At 47.1% G+C, this 23,363-nt stretch overlaps 1 protein-coding gene across 1 annotated transcript in view; it reads left to right on the top strand.

Moving 5' to 3' along the window:
* The window catches only part of LOC142204431 (venom factor-like), a 105,840-nt gene that overhangs the window by 67,541 nt on the left and 14,936 nt on the right, over positions 1-23,363 (top strand). The window contains 10 exon segments of the mRNA XM_075275743.1: positions 1,643-1,793; positions 3,745-3,908; positions 4,579-4,737; positions 4,840-4,899; positions 7,880-7,970; positions 10,352-10,403; positions 11,027-11,114; positions 11,539-11,628; positions 17,338-17,422; positions 19,610-19,696. Coding sequence (XP_075131844.1) covers positions 1,643-1,793; positions 3,745-3,908; positions 4,579-4,737; positions 4,840-4,899; positions 7,880-7,970; positions 10,352-10,403; positions 11,027-11,114; positions 11,539-11,628; positions 17,338-17,422; positions 19,610-19,696 — 1,027 coding nt within the window.

Raw genomic sequence — 23,363 nt, 5'->3', positions numbered from 1 at the left:
CCCCTCTGCTCCCAGTACAGTTCCTTATGGTACCCCTCTCCTCCCAGTACAGTCCCTTATGGTACCCCTCTTCTCCCAGTACAGATCCTTATGGTACCCCTCTGCTCCCAGTACAGTTCCTTATGGTACCCCTCTGCTCCCAGTACAGTTCCTTATGGTACCCCTCTCCTCCCAGTACAGTCCCTTATGGTACCCCTCTTCTCCCAGTACAGATCCTTATGGTACCCCTCTACTCCCAGTATAGTTCCTTATGGTACCCCTCTGCTCCCCGTAAGTTCCTTATGGTACCCCTCTGCTCCCAGTACAGTTCCTTATGGTACCCCTCTGCTCCCAGTACAGTTCCTTATGGTACCCCTCTGTTCCCAGTACAGTTCCTTATGGTACCCCTCTGCTCCCAGTACAGATCCTTATGGTACCCCTCTGCTCCCAGTACAGTTCCTTATGGTACCCCTCTGCTCCCAGTACAGTTCCTTATGGTACCCCTCTGCTCCCAGTACAGTTCCTTATGGTACCCCTCTGCTCCCAGTACAGTTCCTTATGGTACCCCTCTGCTCCCAGTACAGTTCCTTATGGTACCCCTCTGCTCCCGGTACAGTTCCCTATGGTACCCCTCTCCTCCCAGTATAGTTCCTTATGGTACCCCTCTCCTCCCAGTACAGTTCCTTATGGTACCCCCCTGCTCCCAGTACAGTTCCTTATGGTACCCCTCTGCTCCCAGTACAGTTCCCTATGGTACCCCTCTGCTCCCGGTACAGTTCCCTATGGTACCCTTCTGCTCCCAGTACAGTTCCCTATGGTACCCCTCTGCTCTCAGTGCAGTTCCTTATGGTACCCCTCTGCTCCAAGTACAGTTCCTTATGGTACCCCTCTGCTCCCAGTACAGTTCCCTATGGTACCCCTCTGATCCCAGTACAGATCCTTATGGTACCCCTCTGCTCCCAGTACAGATCCTTATGGTACCCCTCTGCTCCCAGTACAGTTCCCTATGGTACCCCTCTCCTCCCAGTACAGATGCTTGTAGTACCCCCCTGCTGACTTTAGCCCATTTTAAGTATGTACCATTTATAACAACTCTATTTATTGGTCTTAACCAATGGCCTTCTCACATATCCAGAAGATAGATGAGGATTCCTCCGATGGGACCTGCACCTATCTATAAACTTAGATCCCTGTACAGCCTCCATGCCACACTGTGAATGACCTCTCTGATAAGACTTTCAGCTATGGTCGGCTGTATGGAAGCAACTCTGAGCTATTCTATTTCTGCAACTCCCACAAAACTCATTGTTTCCATAAATCATATCCTCTTCTATGGGACTTTATGGAAACAGTGTAGCTCAGAGCCCAACCATAGCTGAAGGGCCTATCAACAAGGCCACAGCCGGGTAAGTCGGAGGCTGAGGGAGCTCATTTTGGAGATAGGTGCAGGTCCATGAGCATATATCAGACATATATCTTTTGTGGGAAAACCCCGTGAGGCTGGGACCGCATGTTGTCCATGTACCTCCAGCCAAACATTGTATGCTGAGTCTGATTTCAAGGTGACATGGTCCAGAAAAGACAACCGTATGGGAAAAAATTGTATCTTGGAGTCATTGCAATTTGAGTGACCATACGTATTATTTATTTCTTTTACATCCAGGGTCTACCTCGAAGCATTGAGAAATCCATACAGTACTTAAACAATAACTATTACTCCCTGAGGACGCCCTACTCCATAGCCATCACGTCCTATGCATTGGCTAAAGCCGGCAGGCTCAACAATATCGGGAGACTCATGTCGATATCTACAGGTAGAGTGCCCATAATTGTACATTGCACTCTAAATAATATCTACAGTACATTATATACCAAAATAAGGCAGCGCTTAGGGTTGAGCGATCAGGATCAGAAAAGAGCAGATTCCGATCGGCGATCGAGCAAATTTCACGATGATCGCGATCGGAATTCCCATCCCGATCTTTTTAGGCGGGATCGAGGTCTCATGTTAGCTCCCACAATGCTTCGTTACTGGCCAATCATTGTGGGGCGAGCGATCGGGATTGGAAAAGATCGGATCCCGATCGACTATCGAGCAAATTTCAAGATCACGATCTGGATTAGCTGGAAGATGATGGAAAATCGGATTTTAAAAACGATCCTGAAATCTCAAGATCGGCAGCACTCCAATTATAGTTAACAAATAGTGAAAGTGGGTTTACTTCATAAGCAACATTTTGCTCTACTAAAATTGGGACCTTTCTGAAACCTTGAAAATTTCTGAAAGGTCCCAATTTTAGAGAATGGAGATGCTGATATTTTTCACCAAAATTGGAGTTCTCTTATATTTGGATATAACAGGATTACATAGAAATTTTGGAGGCTCTGATCTTCCCCGAGGGGAATGCCGTTCTAGATTTCCATTGGATACAATGTAAGAAAGATACTTAGATTTATCCATTAATATTATTGTACTTTTTTTAGCTATTGAAAAAGTGTTATCTCAATCCTGTCCTACTAATAAAGTTTGTATGTTTGTTCCTAAATCATGCAAAAACCGCAGAACAGATTTGAATGAAATTTGGCGCACAGATAGATTGTAACCTCGCTTAAAACATAGGCTATTTTTTATCCCGGTTTCAAGACTGCTATGAAATTTTTTCACATACTATATTACACTGCTCCTCCAGCAGCCTATCTCAGCCAGGGCTGTTATCTCTCTGTGTAAATACACGCTAACCCTCAGTGTGTAGAAACATTTTCATATTATCTGATCTGCTCCAGGCAGTGCTGGCAGACTGGCAAACACCTTTAATCCAAATTGCCAGTTTGCCAATTTTAAACATGCCTGGAAAACAAAATCTAATTTGTCGCAAGAGCTATGAAGGTAGCCAGAAGTCACAGATTTCTTCTCAAGCACAGCTGAGGGGGATCATCCACGCCAACAACACGCTCATTATAAGGTGTCCCAGCGAGCTGCTGAGATCCCAGAACAATCACAACCACAGCGCGAGGAACGAGTTCAGTGGCAGGCCAGCATGAGAGCTGCCAAAATGCCGAAGTAGGCGGATCATCAACACCAACAACACATTCATTATATGATGTTCCAGCGAGGTGCTGAGATGCCAGAACAATCACGAGCACAGCGCGAGGAATGAGTTCAGCGGCAGGCCAGCTTGACAGCTGCCAAAACCCCGGACTAGGTGGATCATCAACACCAACAACATGCTCATTATATAACGTTCCAGCGAGTTGCTGAGATGCCGGAACAATCACGGGCACAGTGCGAGGAACGAGTTCAGTGGCAGGCCAGCATGACAGCTGCCAAAATGCCGGAGTAGGCAGATCATCAACACCAACAACACGTTCATTATATGATGTTCCAGCGAGGTGCTGAGATGCCGGAACAATCCCAGGCACAGTGCAAGAAAAATGTTCAGCGGCAGGCCAGCTTGAGAGTTGCTGAAATGCCGGAGCATGCGGATCATCAACGCCAACAACATGCTCATTATATGGTGTCCCATTGAGCTGCTGAGATGCCAGAACAATCACAGGCACAGTGTGAGGAACAAGTTCAGCAGCAGGACAGCTTAAGAGCTGCCCAAATGCCAGAGCAGGCAAACCATCGACAGCAGCAATTTGCTAAATATAGGCAGATCATTCCCGCCAACAATCCGCAGACGAAGTCGCGGGCAGGGGCTAGTACTGTATTTTCTGAGAGCTTTGTGGCCATTGTTATGTTTTTTATTTTTGGTTATCTTCCAGATAACACCCACTGGACTGACTCTGGCTCCCGCTTCTTATCCCTGGAGGCCACCTCCTATGCTCTTCTCACCCTTTTGAAAATGAAGGAGTTTGAGAAGGCTGGACGACTTGTGAAGTGGCTAACGGAGCAGAGATTCTACGGGGAAGTTTATGGATCAACCCAGGTATGTCAGTCAATAATGAAAATAACTTATTAGGGTAAGTGGTCTTTGGTGTCATCTCTAGTTTCCCTCTGCAATACCCTGCCCATCTCTGCCCTCCAGAACTAGATAGACTTTTCCTGCTTCAGACTGACATCTTGGGCCTCGAGGTCACAGCTGAGACTTGTAATTGGGTCTTAGTGGGCACGTTGAGTGCATCAAAGTCACAATGCGTTGTGATGTTCATGTGCTCTACATGACCTCCGAGGTCCAACCACAGGTCTCAGCAATAACTCTGGGGTGTGTTACATCAGCCAAAGGCTGCAAGAGGCCTGAAGAAGATGCCGAGGGACTGCCAAACTCCCAAGAGAGGTGAGGGAAAGTGAGTGTAAGTTTTTGTTATTACTCACCTACCCTGAGCCTCCAATTAATCAACTCTGTGGTTTGAGTAGACCCCAAAGTATAATAGTGTTTCGAAGATGACGAACCCCAAAAGTTTTGTGTTTGGACAAACCCAAATCTTGCGCAAATTTTCACATCGAATCCGGTTGTAAATTAATCGGATCACCCATCCCTACACTTTACCCTATTTGTATATCACATGTGATTTTTGGTAATAAATTGAAAAATACTGCATTTTCCAATCTTGGAGATACGGTGGATGTATTGACCATGTCTATCTGTTGGGTTTTAGTCTACTATTATGCAGTTTGAAGCCCTTGCTCAGTATCTGATAGATGTGCCGGCCTTTAAAGACTTGGAGATAGATGTTTCCTTCAAATTTCCTGGAAGAAAATCAGACACAACTTATCAGCTGAACCTACAAAATGCTTTGCTGTCCCGATCAGAACAGGTAAGAATCCGGGCAAGTAATGAGGTCGGTAACAGAATCTTCACTAGGCTTTGAGTAGAAATAAAATTTCTCTGAATTCTCGTATGTTCATCAACTTTGCAGACAAAGGAAATTGGAGAATTTGAAATAACGGCGAAAGGAAGGGGTCAAGGCACGTTGAGGGTAAGGGATGAGTGTACTGTATTTTGCCAATATTTAACAACACCTCTCCACATAGAAGAAATAGAAAAACTTCATCAACCTCATTCTATTATCCGGTTCACATCTGGAGATGGATAAACAGATTCGATACGAAACGTGGTCAACCTGAATTTTAAATAAATCAAATAAATTGGGATTTGTCTCGGTCAGACTAATATGGCCAGTGCCACAGGTATTGGGTTAGAAAAATACAGAAGCGATGTGTCTTGGGAGTCACTGTGACGTTCTGGTGCCATCTCTCAGCCAATAGTCGGTGTTAGGGGGGCACCTTACAGTGCTGATGTCACATACAGTATATAAGGTGCTGTAGGCAGGAACACGAGGTATTGCAGGGATGGTGGATGTTGGGATGGATGTGTTATTTCTCACTGCATGATCTAGAGCACTAAGTGCTGCAAAGCTTACAATTTGCAATAAAGTGAGAGAAACTCGAGGAATAGTCAGATGTAATAAATTCTAGATATACCAAAAGTATAGCACATCTATTGGAGGAATAGGTATAACCCATCATAATTCAATCCTACCTCCCTCCCTCATTAAGCCCTTCAAACCTAGCATGTCTTAAACCACAAACATAGATATACAAACACAAAACTGGAACAGGCCAGATAGATGAATACACATAGATGAATCTTAGTGAAATAGTATTGCACATATATATATATATATATATATATATATATATATATATATATATATAGTAAGATGAACTACACCTGATGCAACCTCACAAACCTCACAAACCTGACAAACAGACACTAGGTGTTCTTGCTTTACATCACAGTGATTCTATATGGGTAAGATGGCATATTTCTTCTTGATGTAGACCTATCCTTATTGTATTTTACATTATGTGTGCATTATACCTGCGGCTCTGCCTCCCTGATGACAATATGTTGTAAACATGGGTTTATCCCTGTTCCTGCTTTGGAAATACATATTATTGGTCATTTTCTGACTTTATGTGGAATTAAGGAGAGTGTTCTTTCTGCAATCAGGATATTTATGACTATATACATGCTTAGTCAATACCAGGAGAGTAGTTTAGCTGCATTTGGGTAGTGTGATTATTTAATAAATTGTTTGTGGAGGTTGCATCAGGTGTAGTTCATCTTACTATATATATATGTGCAATACTATTTCACTAAGATTCATCTATGTGTACTGTTTTATACGGTGTTTTGCATCTGTCCAGTATATGTGTATTTCTCTATATTGATGTATATAATTTTAACATTGTGTTAATAAAGGTATATATTTTTTATATTTGAACCTGTAGTTGGATATGTTGAGTGTCGATAACCATCTGGCCTGTTCCAGTTTTGTGTTTGTATAATAAATTCTAGGCAGATTACTGATATAATCATACATAGGATGTAGTAAGGGAAAAGATCTGGGCTGTGGGACTCCTAGCACCACAGATAACTATAGGACAGAATGTAGTGGATCATGAGGGACTCCCATACCTCCCAACTGTCCCGATTTCCGCAGGACATTCACGAATTCTGTGTCCTGTCCCACGGTCCCAGTCGGCATCAACTCATCGGCATCCGGAGTTTAACATATAAGCGAGTAAAGCAAGAGCTGTCAGGAGTTCCTTCCTTACCGCTGTGCTCCGGCTTCAGTGTGTGTAGGTGCGATGTGATGACGTCACATCGAGCCTACAACTATGTGAGTGGAGTGAGAGAGCAGAGAGAGCGGCGGGGGAGCGTTGGAAGGTGAGTATAAGTATTTGTTTGTGTTAAACATTGAGGGGAACATAATGTAGGGGGCCTATGAAACTTGGGGCATATGAGGGGGGATAACGGCATGACACTGGGGCAGATGAAGGGGGAGAACAGCATGACACTGGGGCAGATGAAGGAGGGAGACATGAATCTGGGGGCAGAGATGGGGGGACATGACTCTGGGGGCAGAGATGGGGGGACATGAATCTGGGGGAAGAGATGGGGGACATGAATCTGGGGGAAGAGATGGGGGACATGAATCTGGGGGAAGAGATGGGGGGACACGAATCTGGGGGAAGAGATGGGGGGACATGAATCTGGGGGCAGAGATGGAGGGGACATGAATCTGGGGGCAGAGATGGAGGGGACATGAATCTGGGGGCAGAGATGGGGGGACATGAATCTGGGGGCAGAGATGGAGTGGACATGAATCTGGGGGAAGAGATGGAGGGGACATGAATCTGGGGGAAGAGATGGGGGGACATGAATCTGGGGGCAGAGATGGAGGGGACATGAATCTGGGGGCAGAGATGGAGGGGACATGCATCTGGGGGAAGAGATGGGGGGGACATGAATCTGGGGGCAGAGATGGAGGGGACATGAATCTGGGGGCAGAGATGGGGGGACATGAATCTGGGGGAAGAGATGGGGGGACATGAATCTGGGGGCAGAGATGGAGGGGACATGAATCTGGGGCAGAGATGGGGGGACATGAATCTGGGGCAGAGATAAAACTGGGGGCAGAGATGGAGGGAGGACATAAAAAATTAATGAGAATGTGCAGAGTCAACATAAAAGTGGGCAGAGCTAAGTTTGCTGCACGCGCGCTGCATATTTTGTCCCTCTTTCATTTCTTCAAAAGTTGGGAGGTATGGGGACTCCTAGTATCACAGATAACTACAGGGCAGTATACAGAGGATAGTCAGGGACTCCTAGCATCATTTTTTCTGCTGAATTTCTGCGGTTCTCTTCTCCTACTAAATGTATAGAGAGAACGCTCACAATTTCCAGTTTCTTTTCACAGCATGTAAATGAGACGCAATGAAATCTCATTCACTTGGCTGGTTCTGAGAGTCGCTCTGAATCCTACGAGAAGATGACTTTACGGATATAACCAGCGGTTCTGAGCAATGCGATGGTTAATGCAAGCTCTGGAATATATTTTTCAGTAGTGCTTATGATAAATTTTAACAAAAATTTGTTTTCACCACTAGGTATTTTCCGTTTATCAAGCCTTTGAGACCGAGAAAGAGAAAAATTGCAACAAGTTTAATCTCTCGGTGACAATTAACGAAGAACCTGAAGGTAATATATTCTTCTTGTTATTTCTTTGTATCTATCCTGTTTATATAGTATCAAGATGTTTCGCAGCAGCAAAATCTGCAACAACACAGCTGCATTTCTGCAATGTGAACTCTAGTGTATTTCGTTTTGACCCGTGTGTTATCCATGATCCGCTTGTGATCCATGATCCGCTGAGTGCACCCTGTTATTTCATGGACACACTTGAACTGCAGAGATGAGTAAGGAAAAGTAAAAACAAATATGGCATGCAACAATTTTTTTTTTCTCTTGGTCTGTGAAAAAAATTGGATGTGTGAATGGCTTCATTGGTGAATTTCCAATGGGAGGCAAAGATCAAGCGTCCTTGCCACAGATGCCACGAGTGACTTAGCCACAGAGTTCATGGCTCGAGACTCCCAGCTGGATAAGCCCATTTAACTGGGCAGAAAGCCGTAACGAAATGCCGAAACCAATTCCTCTTCGTTTCCCGCCATGTAAACGCCCACCTGACCCATTTTTTCAAGAGTGCACTTGGGCATGAAAGGGTTCCTTTAACCACTTCAGTACTGGGTCAATTTCTGGATCAGGACCAGATATATATATATATATATATATATATATATATATATATATTTTGTGTGGTTTTGAGAACTAACATTTGGGTTATTCAACAAATTTTCTTCGGTGACACATAGGGGCTTTATTTATTTATGCACTCCTTAGTCCGGCAATCCAACTTGTCCCAGAGGTGCTCGATAGCGTTTAAGTCTGGGCTCTGGGCGGGCCAGTCCAGTCGGTTAACCTGATTGTCACTGTACCAAGCCATGGTAGACCTCGCTACACGACAGCTGGTGTTGTCATCCTGGAAGTAACATTGGTCAGACCAATAGAACCGCCATAATGTAGGAAGCACACTGTTATCTAATATAGTGCAATAGGTGTCGGTGTTAAGTTTACCATGCACTGGGACTGAGGGTCCCAGTCCATACCAGGAGAAACACCCCCAGACCATAACCCCACCTCCGCAGAACTTTACTGGGTGTCCAAATACTTATTGGTAGACAGTGCAGTTGCAGCAGGAATACAGCCTCCTGACCATGACTGCAGAGCTGATCCTAGCAGATCTAACATCTTCTGATACCCGACGGATCATGTGACTGCCGAGTCAGAGGGGAGCCGCATCATGGTGGTAATAAACCGTCCCTGCCTTCTCTAGGGGAGCTCCGGCTATAGTAAGAGCTGATTCCCTGCTTCTGCAGCTCTGCACAATTTCGTACCAGTACGTCTTTGCAAAATAAGACAGCCACTCTCCGGACATAAAAACCCAATAGACTTTCCGGAAGTGGTTAAAAAGAACCTGTCAGGTTAGTCCTTGGTGATAGACGCCCTTTAAGTAATCTGAGACAGGCCGGTACGGGACAGACAATCTGGGTCAGGCCAGTGCGGGACAGACAATCTGGGACAGGCCGCTACGGGACAGACAATCTGGGACAGGCCGGTATGGGACAGACAATCTGGGACAGGCCGGTATGGGACAGACAATCTAGGAAAGGCTGGTACAGGACAGACAATCTGGATCAGACTGGTACGGGACAGACAATCTGGGACAGGCCGGTACAGGACAGGCAATCTGGGAAAGGCCGATACGGGACAGACAATCTGGGAAAGGCCGGTACGGGACAGACAATCAGGGACAGGCCGGTACGGGACAGATAATCTAGGAAAGGCCGGTACAGGACAGACAATCTGGATCAGACTGGTAAGGGACAGACAATCTGGGACAGGCCAATACAGGACAGACAATCTGGGACAGGCCAATACAGGACAGACAATCTGGGACAGGCCGGTACGGGACAGACAATCTAGGACAGAACAGTACAGGACAGACAATCTGGGAAAGGCAGGTACAGGAAAGACAATCTAGGAAAGGCCGGTACAGGACAGACAATCTGGGACAGACTGGTACGGGACAGACAATCTGGGACAGGCCAATACAGGACAGACAATCTGGGACAGGCCAATACAGGACAGACAATCTGGGACAGGCCGGTACGGGACAGACAATCTAGGACAGAACGGTACGGAACAGACAATCTGGGACCGGCCATTACGGGACAGACAATCTGGGACAGGCCGGTACAGGACAGACAATCTGGGACAGACTGGTATGGGACAGACAATCTGGGACAGGCCGATACAGGACAGACAATCTGGGACAGGCCGATACAGGACAGACAATCTGGGACAGACTGGTACGGGACAGACAATCTGGGACAGGCTGGTAGACATGGGGTATACCTAGCAGCATATACCTAGGTACCATAATATCAGAGCGGCACTATTAAGGTAAATCCGTGGTAAATCATAGAAAATGTAATTCTTCCTTCCAATTTCTCACGCAGCTAAAAGACCAGAAGGGGCCAAATCAACTATTTCCATTAATATTTGTACCAGGTAATTTCTAGAATTTTATAATAATGTGATGTTATAAATAATAATTTACAGAAATGGACAGAAAAAGTGGTGACTCTCGAAAAACATTAGAGGGGTCGCAAAAGGGGCAGATTTACCAATACCGGGGGAATATATCAATCCTAGTAGAGGGATGATATTGCGGCACACGATTGGCCTAAAGCTCTGTATAGCACCAAATATGCGCCACAAAAACTGATACCCGAAGTTCTGGCGCAGGGATGTTTGACTGATCCTGTATTAAGACTGGCCTACGATGTACCAATCTTAATAAAATTACCCCCTGTCTAAAAGTTATGGAGTGCGGGCTACCTAGACAGTCTTAAAACGCGCCAGGTTTGGTGCGCTCCTAGTGCGGGACTGCTTCCTAGTACATTGTAAAGAATAATTAATGGCGGCATCATGAAGAAAAATTTGTCCCACAAACGTTACGTCCTCATATGGATCTGAGAGTGGAGAAATAAATAATTCTCAATAGGCTATAGACAATAATAAAAAGGATAAAAAATCATGGACAATCCCTTTAAGTCAATGGTATACAGTAATATAATGAGCTTATTGCTCAGACTGTGCATAGAACCTATTCATTGTTGTCTTCTCTTCAGATACCTTATGGAGAAGGATGCCACCATGTCCATCATTGATGTTTCTATGATGACTGGTTATGCCCCAGATGTAAATGACCTCAGGAAGGTGAGATCCGATCAGATTTACATTGAAAATTCTGCTTCATGGCCCTTTAAAGGTCCAACCAGGTCTTTAGAGTAGATCTTGTGAAGATTCTCCAACGACAGTACAGTATGATGAGTAGATGAATAAGGAAATAGATAGGTTAGGATCAACTTGTGAATTGGTGGAGCCATGCGGGCATTGCTGTTCCTCTAGAGAGGCTTCGTTCTGACTTCACCACTTATTTGATACTCCATCGATTTAGAAATATATATCGTAGATACCGATAAAGATATTCACCTAGGATCTATATTGTTCACTTGGATCCTATTATATTGGCGGGTCACATATGTCATCTATAAGTGTCTAGTGTATACGCCAGTTGATATTTTAGGACATTTTAGGTGAAGTTTTTGAAATTAAAATAAAATGTTTCCTTTACTTACAGCTCGGCGTAGGAGTGGACAGATACATCTCCAGCTTTGAGATCAACAAAGACACCTTTGATAGAAGTACATTGATTATCTACGTTGACCGGGTAAGCAGTTGCTAAGGTGTAGGCTATTCGTCTCTTACCTTTAGATGTGATCTCCGCCGCGCCATTCCTTAGAAATACCGTTTTTTACGGTATGCAAATTAGGTATCTTGTAGCAATGGGGGCGGGCCCCAGCGCTGGAAATGCGATGGGGGTGTCCCCACTGCTGTTCAAGAACAAGGCTCCAGCGACGCCTCTATCTTCTGCTGGATCCTCCCCTTCTTTCGTCGTTTTTCTTCTGCATCACCTCCGACACCTGAGCAGTTGACTCTGCCAGGGAGACACTAGTAGAGCCGACTACGCATGCCAGCCGGCGGCCATAGTTCCAAGAGCCGACTGCGCGCATGCGCAGTCGGCTCTACTAGTGTCTCATTGGCAGAGCCAACTGCACAGGCGTCGGAGGTGACGCCGAAGAAAGACGACGAAAGAAGATAGAGGCGTCGCTGGAGCCTGTTCTCGAACAGCAGTGGGAACACCTCCATTGCATTTCCAGCACTGGGGCCCGCCCCCATCGCTGCGAGAGAACTAATTTGCATATCGGTAAAACCCGGTATTTCTAAGGAACGGCGTGGCGGAGATCACATCTAAAGGTAAGAGACGAATAGCCTTCTCTAAAATTGCTCAATCGCCGATCGGGATCCGATCTTTCCCGATCGCTCAACCCTAACTTTAACCAATTCTGAACCACCCATTGTCTGTATGTGGCAATTGTCTATGTGCGTCCTTGCAATGTTAAGCAGCTGCACAAAATCCGATAGAGAAAATAAAGCTGGTTTATCACCACCCCGGCCTTCCCCATCGATCTGTATGTGATGTGGCTCCCCTTCTGGGTCCTAGAACTATCAGCTCCTGGGTCCTAAAGGAACCAGATCTACTCTCCAGTGTAATTCACATGGTTGCATCCCTCCTGTAATTGTATCTAACGTATCAGCCCAAGTTATGGGGAAAGCAGCAGAAATCTGCCCCAAAGTTCTAGTAAGACCTTATTTAGAACATGATGTATTTTTGTATGGATGGATCTTTCAAAAAGACAAAAAAGTATAAAAAATAAAGTAAAAAGAAATATATGGCTACTACCTGCCCATGTTGCAAGTTATAGCCCCACCCTGGCAATGCAAAAATATTGGTCACACTTGGTTCCCACCTGCGTTTGAAAACCCACGGACCCTATAGACCAGTGGTGGGCAATTAATTTTCCCATGGGGCCACATCAGATATTGTAACGGTTCTAGAGGGCCATGCGCGTCGTGGCAAATTTAGCTCCACCCACCTCTCCGCTGACTCCGCCTATTCTCAATCATTTTTCCATGTGCCCCACAAAGTGAAATCCTCCTACAGTCACCCTGACATTATACCCCCCCACATTATAACGTTTTCCTCCAAATGTCCCACAGTATTAAGTCCCTCTCCTGGTGCCCCAGTATAAACCAGCAGAAACTAGAGGGGACATTAAACTGGGGCAGCTGGAGGGGGACATTAAACTGGGGGCAACTAGAGGCAGACATGTCCCCCTCCAGCTACCCCCCATGGTTTAATATCCTCCTCCAGCTGCCCCAGTTTAATGTCACCCCTCCATGTGCATTCAGTTTAACTGCCCCCCTACATCTGCCCCTAGTCCTCCCCAGTGGCGTAACTAGGAATGGCGGGGCCCCGTGGCGAACTTTTGACATGCCCCCCCCCCCCGACTGACGCTGAAGACCTCGATCAACTGACCCCTACCACCGCCGCCACCCCCCCCCCCCCCCGCGCATTTCTGCACACACTATTTTTCCCCCCATATTGGCCCCTGCACACAGTATTATGTCCCATAGTGGCCCCTGCACACAGTATTATCCCCATAGGGGACCCTCCACACAGTATTATACCCCATAGTGGCCCCTGCACACAGTATTATCCCCCATAGTGGCCCCTGCACACAGTAGTATCCCCCATAGTGGCCCCTGCACACAGTATTATCCCCCATAGTGGCCCCTGTACACAGTATTATGCCCCATAGTGGCCCCTGCACACAGTATTATCCCCCATAGTGGCCTCTGCACACAGTATTATCCCCCATAGTGGCTCCTGCACACAGTAGTATCCCCCATAGTGGCCCCTGCACACAGTATTATGCCCCATAGTGGCCCCTGCACACAGTATTATTCCCCATAGTGGCCCCTGCACACAGTATTATCCCCCATAGTGGCCTCTGCACACAGTATTATCCCCCATAGTGGCTCCTGCACACAGTAGTATCCCCCATAGTGGCCCCTGCACACAGTATTATGCCCCATAGTGGCCCCTGCACACAGTATTATGCCCCATAGTGGCCCCTGCACACAGTATTATCCCCCATAGTGGCCCCTGCACACAGTATTATCCCCCATAGTGGCCCCTGCAAACAGTAATATCCCCCATAGTGGCCCCTGCACACAGTATTATGCCCCATAGTGGCCCCTGTACACAGTATTATGCCCCATAGTGGCCCCTGCACACAGCATTATACCCTACAGTGGCCCCTGCACACAGTATTATGTCCCATAGTGTCCCCTGCACACAGTATTATGCTCCATAGTGGCCCCTGCACACAGTATTATCCCCCATAGTGGCCCCTGCACACAGTAATATCCCCCATAGTGGCCCCTGCACACAGTATTATCCCCCATAGGGGCCCCTGCACACAGTATTATACCCCATAGTGGCCCCTGCACACAGTATTATCCCCCCATAGTGGCCCCTGCATGCAGTATTATCCCCCATAGTGGCTCCTGCACACAGTATTATCCCCCATAGTGGCCCCTGCACACAGTATTATTCCCCATAGTGGCCCCTGCACACAGTATTATCCCCCATAGTGGCCTCTGCACACAGTATTATCCCCCATAGTGGCTCCTGCACACAGTATTATCCCCCATAGTGGCTCCTGCACACAGTATTATCCCCCATAGTGGCCCCTGCATGCAGTATTATCCCCCATAGTGGCTCCTGCACACAGTATTATCCCCCATAGTGGCCCCTGCACACAGTATTATCCCCCATAGTGGCCCCTGCACACAGTAATATCCCCCATAGTGGCCCCTGCACACAGTATTATGCCCCATAGTGGCCCCTGCACACAGTATTATGCCCCATAGTGGCCCCTGCACACAGTATTATACCCTATAGTGGCCCCTGCACACAGTATTATGCCCCATAGTGGCCCCTGCACACAGTATTATGTCCCATAGTGGCCCCTGCACACAGTATTATGCCCCATAGTGGTCCCTGCACACAGTATTATCCCCCATAGTGGCCCCTGCACACAGTATTATACCCTATAGTGGCCCCTGCACACAGTATTATGTCCCATAGTGGCCCCTGCACACAGTATTATACTCTATAGTGGCCCCTGCACACAGTATTATCCCCCATAGTGGCCCCTGCACACAGTATTATCCCCCATAGTGGCCCCTGCACACAGTAATATCCCCCATAGTGGCCCCTGCACACAGTAATATCCCCCATAGTGGCCCCTACACAGTATTATCCCCCATAGGGGCCCCTGCACACAGTATTATGCCCCATAGTGGCCCCTGCACACAGTATTATACCCTATAGTGGCCCCTGCACACAGTATTATCCAGAATAGTGGCCCCTGCACACAGTAATATCCCCCATAGTGGCCCCTAAACACAGTATTATGTCCCATAGTGGCCCCTGCACACAGTATTATGCCCCATAGTGGCCCCTGCACACAGTAATATCCCCCATAGTGGCCCCTGCACACAGTATTATCCCCCATAGGGGCCCCTGCACACAGTATTATACCCCATAGTGGCCCCTGCACACAGTATTATCCCCCATAGTGGCCCCTGCATGCAGTATTATCCCCCATAGTGGCTCCTGCACACAGTATTATCCCCCATAGTGGCCCCTGCACACAGTATTATCCCCCATAGTGGCCCCTGCACACAGTAATATCCCCCATAGTGGCCCCTGCACACAGTATTATACCCTATAGTGGCCCCTGCACACAGTATTATGCCCCATAGTGGCCCCTGCACACAGTATTATGTCCCATAGTGGCCCCTGCACACAGTATTATGCCCCATAGTGGTCCCTGCACACAGTATTATCCCCCATAGTGGCCCCTGCACACAGTATTATACCCTATAGTGGCCCCTGCACACAGTATTATGTCCCATAGTGGCCCCTGCACACAGTATTATACTCTATAGTGGCCCCTGCACACAGTATTATCCCCCATAGTGGCCCCTGCACACAGTATTATCCCCAATAGTGGCCCCTGCACACAGTAATATCCCCCATAGTGGCCCCTACACAGTATTATGCCCCATAGTGGCCCCTGCACACAGTATTATGTCCCATAGTGGCCCCTGCACACAGTATTATCCCCCATAGTGGCCCCTGCACACAGTATTATACCCTATAGTGGCCCCTGCACACAGTATTATGTCCCATAGTGGCCCCTGCACACAGTATTATACCCTATAGTGGCCCCTGCACACAGTATTATCCCCCATAGTGGCCCCTGCACACAGTATTATGTCCCTTAGTGGCCCCTACACACAGTATTATGTCCCATAGTGGCCCCTGCACATAGTATTATGCCCCACTGTGGACCCTGCACACAGTATTATCCCCCATAGTGGCCCCTGCACACAGTATTATCCCCCATAGTGACCCCTGCACACAGTATTATCCCCCATAGTGGCCCCTGCACACAGTATTATCCCCCATAGTGGCCCCTGCACACAGTATTATCCCCCATAGTGGCCCCTACGCACAGTATTATGTCCCATAGTGGCCCCTGCACATAGTATTATGCCCCACTGTGGACACCCATGAACAATTATTATACTCTGGGGTCTTTTCAGAGGGGGGATATCAACATAATAAACACTGTCACTTACCTATCCCTGGCTCTGCTGCACTCCTTGGTGGTGTCGGCCATCTTCAATGATGTTCGGTATGTCACATCACCCTGGATGCAGGCGCCATTCATGTGATGTCAGGGACCTCACAGAAGTAGGCCTGAAGCCACTCTGGATCCTGGAAAGGAAACTAACAGTGTTTTTTATGTTCCCTTACCTCTCCTGGGCCTCTGATCATTATACTTGGGGTCTGAAAAGACCTCCGAGTATAATAATAGTCTTTGTGGGGCCCGCGGTGTCACTTACCGATCCCGGCCCCTGCCAGGATCGGTAAGTAAATAGGGCCCATTAGTACCGGCTGGAGTAACTCCAGCCAGTAACGGCCTATTTAAAAAAAACAAAAAAAAAACGCAGTGTTAGCGGCTGTCGCCAGCCCCTAATGTCCTGGTCCCTATGACAGCTGCTACCCCGGTAGTTATGCCCCTGCTGACATCATTACACTTGCGCTAGATTGCCATGACATCAGCACACGCCATACGGCTGCTGAAAACCAATCACTAACAGCTGCAGTCCTCCGAGGCTGTGACACCGAAAGAGGCGAAAAGATGACCGAAGATCATCCCAAAGGATCCCAGGACAGACGAGAGAAGGTCGATATAAATGTCAAGGGTGTCTGCTGACCAAACCTCAAAGTATAAAAGTAGCACTTCCACCTTAACACAAAACAGGCGGACAAACCTTGCGAATATTTGCGAAACAAATCTCCCGACGTTCCCTCCTCTCTACTTCCCTCCTAGAAGACGAGTTTTGTTAAAATTTGATAATTTAATAGAATATTCATTGTCCCTTTTTTTCAGAGAATTGCTTTAAGCAGCGAGAGGAAGATGATGAATTTAATGCTCGCGATCGGGAGAATAAGGCGTGTAAAACTAGTGTGGACTTTGGTGAGATCACTGTCATCCTACGGTTATATATCTAATCCGACATTTACATTTATTCCATATAGATGATTTTTTTTGTAATTTTGGGGGAATTAATTATGTGATTTTTTTTTTTTTTTTGAAAATTGGGCTTTTACCAATTGCTAAACATTAGAGATGAGCGAGTAGTACTTGATTGAGTAGGTATTCGATCGAATACTACAGTATTCAAAATACTCATACTTGATCGAATACTACCCACTGTTCGAATGGAAAAATTCGATGTAGAACCAGCGTTGATTGGCCAAATGCTATACAGTCGGCCAATCAACGCTGGTTCTTCTCCTACCTTTAGAAGTCTTCTCCGTGCAGCGTTCCTTCGGCTTCTTCCAGCTCTGAATTCACTCTGCCAGGCATCGGGTCTGGGCAGAGCTGACTGCGCATGCCTGCGCTACAAGAAAATGGCCGCTCTGACTGTAAGCGGCCATTTTCTTGTAGTGCGGGCATGCGCAGTCGGCTTTGCCCAGGCCCGATGCCTGGCAGAGTGAATTCATTGCACCATGTGTAATGGAGTGCAGTACATTTAGGGGAGTCTTCTTATGTGCCCTATGGGTCCCCGCTACTTCCGCTCATCCTATAACTATAAACCTGTTTACATTTCTCTCTTACTATTTGCTCACATGTATTCCAAAGCAGAAGAAAAATGACTACATTATCAGACTACACATGGAGCTTGTAGTCTGTTGCCATGGAGACACATAGATCTGCATAGGAGCTGTATACTCAAAACTGTACAAACGTTTTAAAGGGATCCTATCATTGAGACTGAATTTTTTTTGTCCCTAACACGTCAGAATAGCCTTAAGAAAGGCTATTTGTCTCCCACCTTTAGATGTATTCTCTGCGCCGCCGTTCCATAGAAATCCCAGTTTTCTCTGTTATGCAAATGAGTTCTCTTGCAGCACTGGGGGCGGGCACCAGCACTCAAACAGCACTGGGGAGTCCCCAATGCTGCCAGAGAACTCTCCAGCGCTGCCTCCATCTTCTTCAAATTTTATCTTCCTGTGTATTTGTCCGGTGCAGGCTTTGAAACTGGGCAGAGCCTACTGCGCATGCCCACGGCCACAAGAAAAATGGCCACTTACACAGCGAGTAAGCGGCCATTTTCTTCTGGCCTGTGGGCATGCGCAGACGGCTCTGCCAGAGGCCTACAAGTTTCAAAGCCTGCACCATAAGAATGTCCAACAGTACAAAACTACCACACAATTGATTAATAAAACATAATAAATTTTATTAATACCTACTAAAACAGTAGAATCACATAACATATATGAGAGACAATTACATAATACAATTACTATAAGCAAGTGGAGGTAGACAAAACTACACAGTACCAACTAGCCAGTAGTAGGTAGAAAACAGATGGCCAATAACAATTACATGAAGTAGGAATGGTCCTGGATAAGAACAACAATATATAATAATGTATGGTGCAGGATGCACCTAACCATTGACAGCAGTGTGAAAAAGCCAGGAACCCAGTATCTCTCCTAGGTGGTATAACAATACAATGTTGCCATCTTACCTACCAACAAGAAAGGAAACGCCCCACGCGTTACCTTCCTGAAGAAGATGGAGGCAGCACTGGAGAGTTCTCTGGCAGCATTGGGGACGCCCTCAGTGCTGTTTGAGCGCTGGGGCCCGCCCCCAGTGCTGCGAGAGAACTCATTTGCATACCGACGAAAACCGGGATTTCTACGGAACGGTGGTGCGGAGAACACATCTAAAGGTAGGAGAAGCATAGCCTTTCTTAAGGCTATTCCAAAGTATTAGGGACAAAAAATTCCCTTTAATCAAATAGCTTTACAAAGTAGCTATTGGACTTTAGATGCAATGATCAAATTGGTTATAAAAGTCAGCCATGCCTTTAAGGCAGTCTGTCTGCAATTTTGAGCATGCAAATCTGATGACGGAGCCAGGTATGGAACGGGAGGTAAATTAATATTGAGAATGCTTTCAATAAAATAGCACTTGTAAAATCGGACTTTGGCCACCCTGGGTACCATTTCCACAAGTGGTGAGGCGTATTCTGTGCATTGGGTTTTTACAGTCCCTCCACTACGACCATCACACAGGAGAAACTGTGACTGTGACTGTATTACGTAACGCTCATAAAATCTTCTGACCCGGTTCAATGTATTTCATTTCCAGTCTTTAAGGCGACACTGACTGAAATTACGAAAGGTAAAGATAAGTACGACAACTATGTCATGACGGTAAAAGCAGTCCTGAAGAGTGGTAAGTAACTCATAGAATGTCATTCATGGATTAATATAATGTATTTGTATATGAGCATCACATTTGAAGGACTTTTCTCTCCCCGACCGTATAAAATGGGTGGAAACCCGGCGGAACCCATTATAGTCTATGGGGTCAGCGGGGTTACACAGGTAAGCAGATAGAGGTTCAGTTTTTCGGGTCCACTTGGAAACCCGAACGCTAGTGTGAACCTTGTGTGACCTGTATAAAGACAATAGGCGGAGATTCACTATGCCATTTGTAATAATAATAATACATTTTATTTATATAGCGCCAACATATTCCACAGCGCTGTACAATTTGTAGGGATCAAGTACAGACAAAAAGATACATTACAGAGTAATAGTCACTTCACACAATGGGACTGAGGGCCCTGCTCACAAGAGCTTACAATTAGAGATGAGCGAACACTAAAATGTTCGAGGTTCGAAATTCGATTCGAACAGCCGCTCAATGTTCGTGTGTTCGAACGGGTTTCGAACCCCATTATAGTCTATGGGGAACAGATGCTCGTTAAGGGGGAAACCCAAATCCGTGTCTGGAGGGTCACCAAGTCCACTATGACACCCCAGGAAATGATACCAACACCTCTGGAATGACACTGGGACAGCAGGGGAAGCATGTCTGGGGGCATCTAACACACCAAAGACCCTCTATTACCCCAACATCACAGCCTAACAACTACACACTTTACACACTCAATACCACCTCTCTGACAGTAGGAAAACACCTTGAAACATGTGTATTTGGCACTTGCAGTGAGGAGAGCTTGTCACCAGCAGTGAATTTGGCCCTTGTAGTAAGTTGAGGTTGGCACCAACATTTGTTTTGAAAATCAGGGTGGATTGAGCCTCTAACCAGCAGAGTTTGGGCAAATTCATGGTGGAGGGAGCCTCTAAACACCCCAGTTTGGGCAAATTCATGGTGGAGGGAGCCTCTAAAAACCCCAGTTTGGACCAATTCATGGTGGAGGGAGCCTCTAACCAGCCCAGTTTGGGCAAATTCATGGTGGAGGGAGCCTCTAAAAACCCAGTTTGGACCAATTCATGGTGGAGGGAGCCTCTAAAAACCCCAGTTTGGACCAATTCATGGTGGAGGGAGCCTCTAAAAACCCCAGTTTGGACCAATTCATGGTGGAGGGAGCCTCTAAAAAACCCAGTTTGGACCAATTCATGGTGGAGGGAGCCTCTAAACACCCCAGTTTGGGCAAATTCATGGTGGAGGGAGCCTCTAAAAACCCCAGTTTGGACCAATTCATGGTGGAGGGAGCCTCTAACCAGCCCAGTGTGGGCAAATTCATGGTGGAGGGAGCCTCTAAAAAACCCAGTTTGGACCAATTCATGGTGGAGGGAGCCTCTAACCAGCCCAGTTTGGGCAAATTCATGGTGGAGGGAGCCTCTAAAAAACCCAGTTTGGACCAATTCATGGTGGAGGGAGCCTCTAACCAGCCCAGTTTGGGCAAATTCATGGTGGAGGGAGCCTCTAAAAAACCCAGTTTGGACCAATTCATGGTGGAGGGAGCCTCTAACCAGCCCAGTTTGGGCAAATTCATGGTGGAGGGAGCCTCTAAACAGCCCAGTTTGGGCAAATTCATGGTGGAGGGAGCCTCTAAACAGCCCAGTTTGGGCAAATTCATGGTGGAGGGAGCCTCTAACCAGCCCAGTTTGGACCAATTAATGGTGGAGGGAGCCTCTAACCAGCCCAGTTTGGGCAAATTCATGGTGGAGGGAGCCTCTAAACAGCCCAGTTTGGACCAATTCATGGTGGAGGGAGCCTCTAAAAAACCCAGTTTGGACCAATTCATGGTGGAGGGAGCCTCTAAACAGCCCAGTTTGGGCAAATTCATGGTGGAGGGAGCCTCTAACCAGCCCAGTTTGGACCAATTAATGGTGGAGGGAGCCTCTAAACAGCCAAGTTTTGGGAAATTCATGGTGGAGGGAGCCTCTAACCAGCCCAGTTTGGACCAATTCATGGTGGAGGGAGCCTCTAAACAGCCCAGTTTGGGCAAATTCATGGTGGAGGGAGCCTCTAAAAAACCCAGTTTGGACCAATTCATGGTGGAGGGAGCCTCTAACCAGCCCAGTTTGGACCAATTAATGGTGGAGGGAGCCTCTAAACAGCCAAGTTTGGACCAATTCATGGTGGAGGGAGCCTCTAAAAACCCCAGTTTGGACCAATTCATGGTGGAGGGAGCCTCTAACCAGCCCAGTTTGGGCAAATTCATGGTGGAGGGAGCCTCTAACCAGCCCAGTTTGGACCAATTAATGGTGGAGGGAGCCTCTAAACAGCCAAGTTTGGACCAATTCATGGTGGAGGGAGCCTCTAAAAACCCCAGTTTGGACCAATTCATGGTGGAGGGAGCCTCTAACCAGCCCAGTTTGGGCAAATTCATGGTGGAGGGAGCCTCTAAACAGCCCAGTTTGGACCAATTCATGGTGGAGGGAGCCTCTAAAAACCCCAGTTTGGACCAATTCATGGTGGAGGGAGCCTCTAAACAGCCCAGTTTGGGCAAATTCATGGTGGAGGGAGCCTCTAACCAGCCCAGTTTGGACCAATTAATGGTGGAGGGAGCCTCTAAACAGCCAAGTTTTGGGAAATTCATGGTGGAGGGAGCCTCTAACCAGCCCAGTTTGGACCAATTCATGGTGGAGGGAGCCTCTAAACAGCCCAGTTTGGGCAAATTCATGGTGGAGGGAGCCTCTAAAAAACCCAGTTTGGACCAATTCATGGTGGAGGGAGCCTCTAACCAGCCCAGTTTGGACCAATTAATGGTGGAGGGAGCCTCTAAACAGCCAAGTTTGGACCAATTCATGGTGGAGGGAGCCTCTAAAAACCCCAGTTTGGACCAATTCATGGTGGAGGGAGCCTCTAACCAGCCCAGTTTGGGCAAATTCATGGTGGAGGGAGCCTCTAACCAGCCCAGTTTGGACCAATTAATGGTGGAGGGAGCCTCTAAACAGCCAAGTTTGGACCAATTCATGGTGGAGGGAGCCTCTAAAAACCCCAGTTTGGACCAATTCATGGTGGAGGGAGCCTCTAACCAGCCCAGTTTGGGCAAATTCATGGTGGAGGGAGCCTCTAAAAACCCCAGTTTGGACCAATTAATGGTGGAGGGAGCCGCTAAACAGCCCAGTTTGGACCAATTCATGGTGGAGGGAGCCTCTAAAAACCCCAGTTTGGACCAATTCATGGTGGAGGGAGCCTCTAAACAGCCCAGTTTGGGCAAATTCATGGTGGAGGGAGCCTCTAACCAGCCCAGTTTGGACCAATTAATGGTGGAGGGAGCCGCTAAACAGCCCAGTTTGGACCAATTCATGGTGGAGGGAGCCTCTAAAAACCCCAGTTTGGACCAATTCATGGTGGAGGGAGCCTCTAAAAAACCCAGTTTGGACCAATTCATGGTGGAGGGAGCCTCTAACCAGCCCAGTTTGGACCAATTAATGGTGGAGGGAGCCTCTAAACAGCCAAGTTTGGACCAATTAATGGTGGAGGGAGCCGCTAAACAGCCCAGTTTGGACCAATTCATGGTGGAGGGAGCCTCTAAAAACCCCAGTTTGGACCAATTCATGGTGGAGGGAGCCTCTAAACAGCCCAGTTTGGGCAAATTCATGGTGGAGGGAGCCTCTAACCAGCAGAGTTGGTGGAA

Source organism: Leptodactylus fuscus, chromosome 5 (genome assembly GCF_031893055.1).
Source record: "Leptodactylus fuscus isolate aLepFus1 chromosome 5, aLepFus1.hap2, whole genome shotgun sequence".
Lineage (NCBI taxonomy): Eukaryota > Metazoa > Chordata > Amphibia > Anura > Leptodactylidae > Leptodactylus > Leptodactylus fuscus.
This window is presented reverse-complemented; position numbering and strand designations above follow the sequence as displayed.